The sequence below is a fragment of the Echiichthys vipera genome (assembly GCF_963691815.1).
Source record: "Echiichthys vipera genome assembly, chromosome: 13".
Taxonomy (NCBI): domain Eukaryota; kingdom Metazoa; phylum Chordata; class Actinopteri; order Perciformes; family Trachinidae; genus Echiichthys; species Echiichthys vipera.
In genome coordinates this window covers 26968210-26978331 of record NC_139838.1, presented here as the reverse complement: position 1 = coordinate 26978331, position 10122 = coordinate 26968210, and the positions used below count along the sequence as shown (strand labels likewise).

The 10122-nt window shown below is 46.9% G+C and overlaps 1 protein-coding gene across 1 annotated transcript in view; it reads right to left on the bottom strand.

Moving 5' to 3' along the window:
* Positions 1-9175: 9175 nt before the first annotated feature.
* The window catches only part of dbpa (D site albumin promoter binding protein a), a 33246-nt gene continuing 32299 nt past the window's right edge, over positions 9176-10122 (bottom strand). Inside the window, exon 5 of the mRNA XM_083926301.1 lies at positions 9176-9990. Within this exon, the coding sequence (XP_083782427.1) occupies positions 9775-9990 (216 nt within the window). The 3' untranslated portion in view covers positions 9176-9774. The remainder of the gene's footprint in view (positions 9991-10122) is intronic.

The window sequence follows — 10122 nt, the reverse complement described above, 5'->3', positions numbered from 1 at the left end:
AAACACACATGGAGGTGTTTATTTTACTCCTTTGTCAGTTTGTGTCGAGGAAAAGTGAGCATTAGATGATTCAATTTACATATTTTACATCAAAATTCAGTTTTGTGGTGATATCTTTTGGGTATAAATGTAAAACTGTGGTGACTTTCATCTCTACTTTACTGTAAATGTGTTACAGCTTGGACAAATAGGAAGAAGGGCAGTGAAATGCCTGGTGTGTGTGTGTGTGTGTGTGTGTGTGTGTGTGTGTGTGTGTGTGCGTGTGAAGGTCGGCCATCTGGTTCCCATTGACACTTGAGGTGGAACATTGAACTCACCTTTCACCCACTTCTCCTGGTGGACCCACTTTGACGGCAGCATGAATCCTCCACATGCATCTGCAACGTGTTTCTAATCTCTCGCTCACGCTGAAGCTTCTCACCCCTTCACCCGTTTCTCTCTTCGGGTGGATTTCTTCTTTCTATTCTGTCTCATGCACAGACACGCGGTCGCCATGACAACACAAACTATCGATTGATTAACGTCATAATCATCTTATTCTCGTTCTGCTCTCGAGGCGCCCGTTCGATACAAACCTGTTGAGACAATAACCAGGACATTGGTATTGTTGCCTGCAGCTTTCTTAAGAAGCCGTTCGACCAAACTACTTTATATTTGATGCTGCACTTTTTTGAATACTCAGCGATACACCTGCACCCACACCCACAACATATTCTCATCACCTCATTCATATAAAAGGTTCATCTCATCTCATCTTCAGCCTCTTACCTGGGGTCGGGTCGCGGGGGCAGCAGCTTTAGCAGGGGACCCCAAACTTCCCTTTCCCGGGCCACATTAACCAGCTCTAACTGGGGGATCCCGACGCGTTCCCAGGCCAGTGTGGAGATCTAATCTCTCCACCTGGTCCTGGGTCTTCCCCGAGGCCTCCTCCCAGCTGGACGTGCCTGGAACACCTCCCTAGGGAGGCGCCCAGGGTTCATCCTTACCAGATGATCCTGAACCACCTCAACTGGCTCCTTTCAACGCAAAGGAGCAGCGGCTCTACTCCGAGTTCCTCACGGATGCTGAACTTCTCCCCCTCTCTCTAAGGGAGAGAGGGGGAGAAGCCTTCCTCAGCTCTCTTTTGGTCCCAACGGTGCGGTAGAGCGACTGCAGCACCGCCCCCGCTGCTCCGATTCTCCGGCCAAACTCACGCTCCATCGTCCCCTCACTCGTGAACAAGATCCTGAGGTACTTTAACTCCTTCACTTGGGGTAAAGACTCATTCCCTACCTGGAGTAAGCAATCCATAATAATTACCAATATTCCAAATACCACGGCCGTAGCTTTAAGTTCAGGCGCCAAAACGATGTTGTTAAGGTTAGAAAAAGACGTTCAGGGACGTGAACATGAACGGTTCTCAGGGGAAACGTCCTGGATTTTGGGACCCGTCCACACTACGCGGATCTAAGCGCTCTTACACTACTTATGACACCTGATTTCCTTCTTTGCTCTGACGTAATCTCTACAGTAAACACGTGGATACGTAATACAGCGTGTTACTTTAGTAGTTCTTTGTACAAACAGTGAATAAGGACACCCTGCATGATGCGGTTGCACCCCCAAGCAATGCTAAAGTATACGCATCATTCTCTTATTAGCTTGTGAGGTTCCTTGGGACCTCAGCAAAACACCTGCAAAGAGATATTTCGCCCATTTTAATCCATTTAAGTGCGATATTTGGATTTCAAAACATCTTAAAAGTACCCCAAATTTATGTTATCAAAAGGATTTGAAAGCCTCGCTCTCTGGGACTGCCTCGGTCTGACTGTAAATATCTTCAGCAGCAGTGGTCCCTGGCACCACCTGGCACAGCTCGGCCCAGTGCGGCACAGAGCGGGCCCGATGTTGCAGGCTTTGGCTCGGACCACCGGCACCAGCTTGGGCAGATGGTCTGTGGCGTGACGAGGGGGAGCCGGTGACGCAAACACCGCCGAACAGCTGAAACAACCCACTACATACAGGTGGTGATGCGATGCACTCCCCCACACAAACACACACACACACACACACACACACACACACACACACACACACACACACTCAGCTCAGGATGGTGCGTTGCATAACCGAGGGCGAGGGGCTTCGCTGTCTAATCTGTCCAGGGGGCTGAAAATTCATAGCAGTAGTCATGGAAACGCACATTAGGACATGCATCCATGCAGACACACATGTAACTGCGCACGAACATGATGAGATATGCAAACACACAAACACACGCACACACACACACACACACACTCTTTGTGGATGTAACGTGTGCACAGAAAAGCTGTCAGAAGGGTCCGAGTGCCTCCCAATGGTCCACTGCTGCACTTTCTGTGTGAAATTATTTATTTTATTGTTCAGTATCTCACACTCACAGGCAGAAGGGCTCACACTGACAACATCAGGGAAAGTATTACAGTGAGGAACTATAAATAATGTGTGTGAAGTGCAACAGTTTAAGATCAAACAGTAAACGCTACGACTGGTACATTATTTACATTTCAGGGATTTGGTTCTCTGGTTTCTCTACCCTGCACCGTATTTGTCCGGTTTTTGGCGACAGCGTGCAGCCTGGCTGGAGCGGAGGAGGGACTGGCAGACGGTAACCTTGGCGGCCGACTGTGATAGGCTGAAGCAGTTTGCTAATATGACAATCCTCAAAGCAATTTCAGTCAAAAGCAACTGGACTTGGTTATTTGTCCAGGAAGACGTTTCACCTCTCATCCAAGAGGCTTCATCAGTTCATGTACGCATCTGACCAGGCTGGGACTGGTCCAGCACCAGGACCAGGACCAGGACCAGGACCAGGACCAGGACCAGGCTGGGACTGGTCCAGCACCAGGACCAGGACCAGGACCAGGCTGGGACTGGACCAGGACCAGGACCAGGACCAGGACCAGGACCAGGCTGGGACTGGTCTTCCTAGACAAACGTCTTCCTAGACAAACAACCAAGTCCAGTTGCTTTTGACTGAAATTGCTTTGAGGATAACGACGACCTGGACAAATGAGAACATTCACAGGCCTAATATGACAATGTCCGCAGAGTCAGTGTCTGCAGAGTCAGTGTCCGCAGAGTCAGGTGCAGACATTGTGTGAAGTTATCTTTTATCATGTAGCACACAACAGGAGATTCTCTGTGTCAGACACGTTCTCACTTAGTGGAAATACTGGATTTAGGCGAGGGGTGGCGCTGGGTAGAGCGTCCAGGAGGCAGGACAAAGTTTACACCGAGGTCACACAAAGTTGAGCGCTCCCGGCGCTTCCCGGCCTCACACACGTACAACAAAACATGTAAACTGCTTACGTGAGAGGCAGAAAGCATTAAATTGCACGAGCACGGAGGGTTCTGATTAAGATTCTGACTTGGAGCTCCGAAATTTCCACATTCGTGCACAACTTGAACGCACCATTAGTTGTAGCAAACAGACACCGGCTTTCAAAGGGTGCTGCTATGTAAAGTTGTCTAACTCACGGAACATTAATCCTCCGTTTAACCGGTGATGTTCGTCGCCTTATGAAGGGAAAGTGGGGGGGGGGGGGGGGGGGGGGTCACTGTCAATCTAAGCCCCCCCATCCCCGGTGCCATCTGCGCGCATGGCATCGGCCCTCACTGACAATAGCTCCCGTCGTTGTGTAACTCATCCTTCTTCTTTACCTTTGGATGTTTGTACTCTGCCGGTTTCACGCGAGCCGCATGACAGAAATGCCATCAACGCGCCGACTCACCGAGCAGCTCTAATCACATGGGCTCAACCGGACATTACACAGACTTACTGTACTTAAGAGCGAGCAGGATGAAGTCGGTTTAATGTCTGGTCCAACTGATCTGATTCCTACATTTGCGTTCTCACCTGCAGCTCCTCCGGGTAATGTTTAGAAAAGTTCAGTGTTCAAGTGCATGTGTGAACCACAGCTTTATATTTGGCTTATTTTCAGCAAGTTCCATGAAAAGAAAGACTCAAATGTACTAAATGAACATTGCGCTGCATCGAAGAAGACTTGGAACTAGAGGTTGTGACCATGAACTTATTAGGAAAATGTTATGAGGTAATAAACCAAGTGAGAAGTTTAGGTTCATTTTCTCATTGACTTCTAAACAATCAGACTTCTCTTTGCAACCATGGAGTCGCCCCCTGCTGGACATTAGAAATAATGCACTTTTAAGGAACTTTGCCCGTCCCTATTATACAGTCCATGATCTTCTTCGTGGGTTTTTTGTCTTTTCATGGGATTTGTAGATAAAAAAATAACTAGCATTAAGTTTACGTACCTTTTCTTTAAACCAAATGTCTTTCAAATACATTAAAATATTTTTAAAACACTACAACACATTATTGAAAGTGACATTAGCTAATGAGAAGCTAACTTCCAGTGTTTGAACTTTTGTATTTGTATAGCATGGACCTTTGGGGCGGCAGTAGCTCAGTCAGTAGGTGACTTAGATGGGAACCGGAGGGTCGCCGCCTCGAGTCCCTGTATGGAGAGTGGACTGGTGGCTGGAGAGGTGCTAGTTCATCTCCTGGGCACTACCTTGCGACGCTGTTGAGCAAGGCCCCAACTGCTCGGGGCGCTGGTCACTGGCAGCCCCCTCGCTCTAACATCTCTCCATAATTGCATGTATATAGGTCCTGTTTGTGCATGTGTGTGTATTTCGGGCCTGTGTGTGTGTAACATGAATAACAATAGAGTGAAAAAATTAAATTTCCCTGTTGTGGGACTAATAAAGGAATTCTTCCTCTTCTTTCTGTGCTGTTGAGAGGATCTCTCACTGACTTCAATTAAGTCATTTTACCCCCAAAGAGCATTAAACCAACGGCAGGTAACGACACTTCCCACATTAGCTTCCTGCCTGAGTTACACACACTTTCAGATCACACAGCAACACACCAGAAACGCTCCGTCAGTGACAAGAATACGCCTTTATTGGTGTTTGGAGGGGAAAAAGCCAGACCACATATGTCATCGTCCCTGTGGACAGCACACAACACTGGTGAGGAGTCGGGGTAGTGTCGCGCTCATGGGACTTGTAGTTCATAACAGTCACAACATGGAGACGTTAGTTGAGAATCCACAAAACTGAAGGAGAAAATAACTGTGTACATTATTGTTATTGTGTCATTATTACCCGCAATGGTGTTTTCGTCGTACAGCGGCGAACTGTCGCTGCCAACGCAGAGGGAGTGGGCATCAAACGCCCACCAGAACAACACAGTTACATAGAAAAATAGCACTGTCAAAATGTTTTTTTTTAAACATCTGTGGAGGAAATCCAAAAAACCACAGGTATCAAAAAGGAAAGAAACACGTGGCGTTCTTCTTCCACCAACGGACGAAAGCGTAAGAAGCTCTGAGACTTTACTTCCAGGGATTTCAAAAGTCTGTGTCCGAAAAGACCAAGAACAGGGTGAGAAACACACGTATGGGAAAGGACTACAGCTCCCATAATACACCTGGGTTTCAGTTAAGTCTCTGTGGGTGGCGCCGACAGCAAACGGGCTCATGGGAAATCAAGTGAGAGTTGTTCTTGGGAATCAAAATGGGATTTAGGAGAGAATCAAATCACAGCGTCACCTGAAGAAATCAAGCTGAACCATGAAACAATAATAACGACATCAACAACCGCAGTTATAACACGAGTGATGGCCGTGTAGTGCGTAACAGGAACTTTATTTTCTTTATAAGGTTCAGTCGCCATCTTTAAATAAAGACATGACAACTCTAAAGGAACCGTTCGCTAAACCTCTACCCCAAAGAGCGACTGTCCAATCGTAGCATAGCGACCGTAACTTGGCTTTGGCTGGTGTGCATGGCGCCGTAGCAAGAGACATCTGCATTTAGATCGCTGGGTGCATCTTTTTCAATCTCCTTTCCAAAAACGCAAAAGCAAAAGTGTAAAGAATGGATTCATCCGTGCGTTTGTCTGCTCTAAATAGGCTACGAGCAGATGTGGTTGACTAACGAAAGAAGTAACCTTTTGTTACTGCTAAAGCTAAGCGTTAGCATGTCATAGGCTAACTACATTATTGTTTGGGTAGACTGGTTACTTTAGATCAGGGGTATCAAACTGATCCAGTAAAGGGCCGTGTGGCTGCAGGTTTTCATTCCTACCAATCAAAAACACACCTGGTCCAACAAATCAACTGTGATTGGGTAAGTTGAGTCAGGTGTGTTCTTGCTTGGTTGGAATGAAAACCTGCAGCCACAGCGACTCTTTACTGGATCAGTTTGACACCCATGCTTTAGATGAAGCCCCATTTTTAATTGAATGTGGAGAAGCCATTTTAGCATCGGTCCTGAATGCTACCAACTGCTATATCAGAGTTTAAGCTAACGTTGGAAACATTAAAAAGGCAGTCACAGGCTCTTTCCCCAGGGTAATGTTAGCTTAAATAGCTAGCTAGCCACAGCTAATAAAATCTGCCCAGCAACCGTTGTCATTTGCCTCAGCTTTGCAGGATGTAATGTAGCCATCAGACGCATGTTTAAGACTTTTTGGGAGGGAAAATTTCATTCAACAATTTAAAAAGTCAGCTGGAGACTGAGTTTGCATCATGGATGTATTAAAGTAACTGGATACATGAATCATGATATCTCGATATATGATTTAATCGGGATCAGGATACGATTATCGCCCAACCCTTTTCTTTCTGTTATTAATTTTGAATCCATGGAGTTCATATATTTGAAAACATGTGACACCATCCCTCTGTTAAGTCTGTGAGTCGAGAGGACACTTGCGGGCGGGGAAACCACTGCGCATGTTCTCTGGGACGCATACTCTGGAAGTAAACCCATGAAACTTTTTTTGCGTATTTGCCAGCCGAGCGTTTCTCCCAGTGAGAAATGCTCGACTAGCGCTCCGGGAATCTGGGAATCCAATTCTTACACATTGATGGTTTGCACTGATTTAGCTAGCTAGCTAGCTATAGCTAATATAATCTGCTAGCAACAATAGTCGCTTCAAATCAACAGTCCTGCAACAAAAAATTAGAAGCTGCTTTAGTCCAACTGCGTCTAAGAAAAAGGGCTAATTGTTACAAAAGTGACTACGAATTTTGAGTTTGAATCAGAAGTGTTTAAAATCTCAATCCGGCTGTTGAGTCGTAACTTAACACCCTTTAAAAATACGATTTCCGGGTCCAAACGCTCCGTTGAAAAAACAAACAGACAACAACCGCCGAACATGGGAACGATTACAATCACCTCTTTCGTCAGTTAGAATTAATGAGAATGAGAATTACGTTGTTTTTTAAAAACTCAGATTTGTTCAAAGAACGGGGAACAGCGGTCGGTGGTGTTGTTAAAATACGAGGCCTGGCTTGGACGCGGAAATCGTATTTTGAAAGGGCGTTACGTAGCGTCTTAACAGCCGGATAGCTAATAAAATCTGCCACTGTTGCCATAGTGACGTGTGAAGTTCTAGAATGGAACGCTTGATGGGCACGGCAACAGTAACTAAGGGGGTTGGGGGGGCGTGGCTTAGGGAACGGAGAATGATCAAATATAATAAATCCCCCTAAAAACAAACAAACCAAACAGCTGCGATTCAATCAAAGACGTTTTTTTGTGTTTTTTTTTAATACGTGTATTTTTTAATACCTCAGACAAAAACACCTGAGAAAAACGGACAAAATGATTCCAATGGGATTCTCTGTAATATATTCAATTATGTATATTACAACTATAATCACATAATTCAAGCATATATCATATACATATATATATTTATATCTAGTGAGAGAATAGTTTAATATTCAATAGTACAGTTGTATGGTACAGTAGCAGTAGGGTGCGTTTCTCGTCTCTCATCGGGGAAAGTTTGAAGGAGAGGTAAAGACAAGTGTCGGTGTGTAAATCTATATATCGATACAATATGCAACAAAAGAAAGAAACTAAAAAGAAGGAATAAAAGACAAAGAAAGGGTAGAGGCAGTTCAGTACTGTGTGAGAGATGGTGGAAGTGTTTGCATGTGTGTGTGTGTGTGTGTGTGTCAGGTGAAGGGTCAGATCAGCACCATAGAAGTCCATAACAACATCAACAACAACGATACGGGTTAAAAACCTGGGTGAGGACTCTGTGTGTGTGTGTGTGTGTGTGTGTGTGTGTGTGTGTGTGTGTGTGTGTGTGTGTGTGTGTGTGTGTGTGTGTGTGTGCGTGCTGAAGGTTCCAGTCACTGTTCAATCTGGGCAAATCAACCTCTAAACCAGTTAGTATTTCATTTTTGCACTTCCTGGACAAATCGAGGAGTAAACAGAGAGAGAAAGACTGCGGACGTGTTGCGTTATTGTCACCGTGAGTATATCTGTGTGTGTGTGTGTGTGTGTGTGTGTGTGTGTGTGTGTGTGTGTGTGTGTGTGTGTGTGTGTGTGTGTGTGTGTGTGTGCGTGTGTGTGTGTGAGCAAGACACGTTCACCAAACTAAACGCAAACCTGCCGGCGACAGCGAAACTCCTCCGCCTCACTTATCTTCACACATCTGCTCACACCCGGCTGTTCCGATGGCTAATTACTTCCTGTTCCTTCCTCTCTCTTGTTCCTCCTTCGCCTTCCAAAATAAAAGCCCTGCGATTATTGTTTTCAAAAACCAGACGCGGAATCAAATAGAAGATATAACAAATCGAGTGCTTGAACGAGCCCACGAAGAGAAAAACAAAAACGGACACAAAAATGTCTTAAAACTATACAATTTTTTGTTTCACCGTCTTCCCGACGACGCCGCCGCCGCCCGCCCTCACGCCCCAAAAACAATCGTTACTAAGGTTCCCCCTCCTCGTCTCTTGTGTGAAATACCTGATTCAACCGTGATACATTCTCCGTTACGCCTCCGCCTCCGACCGACCGGCTCAGTGAAATCGAAAATAGATTATCTGTCGTTTAGCGATAAACAGCTGGGAGGAAAAAGCGTTTTTCGTGTGGCCCCCGTGACTGTCCAGCTCGCAGCCCCTCCCCCGCCCCGCCCCCCGCCCCCATATATAAAATATACAAAAGATTATCTCCAAAATCACCCTGCGGACTATCTCTGCTAATAGAAAAATATACAATAATCCTATGTCAAAATCTCTTTGCGTTATGGACGAAAACCCTGCACCCCTCCCTCCTCCTCCTCCTCCTCCTCCTCCTCCTCCTCCTCCTCCTCCTCGCTGGACTAGTCTCGCCTCCAGGCCCACTTCAAAAATATACATGTTTTGTTTTTTTTGTCCTATTCATAGAAAAGAATTACACGTCTGACCCCTCCTGGCTTGTATCCGTGCCTTGAGCTTAAAAAGTGAGATTGCACTGGCATAATGTGAATCCGACACCCTGTTTGAACTGGCCGGAGCGGCGGCCTGGGACGCACTACCTGCAAAAATGCCGCGTGACACCGGGCGTAAGCACAGCACAGCACAGCACAGCACCGAGGGCGACGCAAGCTGCCGAGGTGACGCGCGGTGATACAGTACGTTGAGTGTAATTCGGCGGAGCAGCACGTACAAAGAGAGTCAAACTGGGGGGAGAAAAAGATGGCGTCGCTGTGCTTTCCTGACATCCTCCAAGCACAGCGCCCGCGCACTTTTCCCGTGTTTGCGCCCGGTGTCGCACAGCGCTTACTGCAGATCTACGTCGGCCTTCACCCTCGCCACTTCAACTAAAGTGCTGCTGTTGTTGGGTGTGCCGTGTACCCTTGTCTCATTTCCCTCTCCCCTCCCCGCCCCTTCCTCCTGCGTCTTCTCCTCCTTCTTCTTCTTCTTCTTTCCCCTCCGTCGCCTCACAAGTCTCCGTGTCGACTCTCGTACTTGTTGAGGGTGTTCCTGCAGCGGCCGAGCTCTTTCCTCATGTCGGCCACCTCCTGGCGGAGGGCGGCGTTCTCCCGCTCCAGGAAGGCGGCGCGCACGGAGATCTGGTTCTCCTTCAGCCGCCGCGCGTCCCGCGAGCGCTTCGCCGCCTCGTTGTTCTTGACGCGCCGGCTCCAGTACTTGTCGTCCTGTGGTGGTCGGCGGCGGTTTGGTATGTTGTGGTGTGTGGGGAGGAAGGTGGGGAGAGGAGAGAAGAGAAGAAGAGAGCGTGTGAGTTATGAGGGTCAGATAAATAATGAGAGGAAGGAAGAAACAGCTGA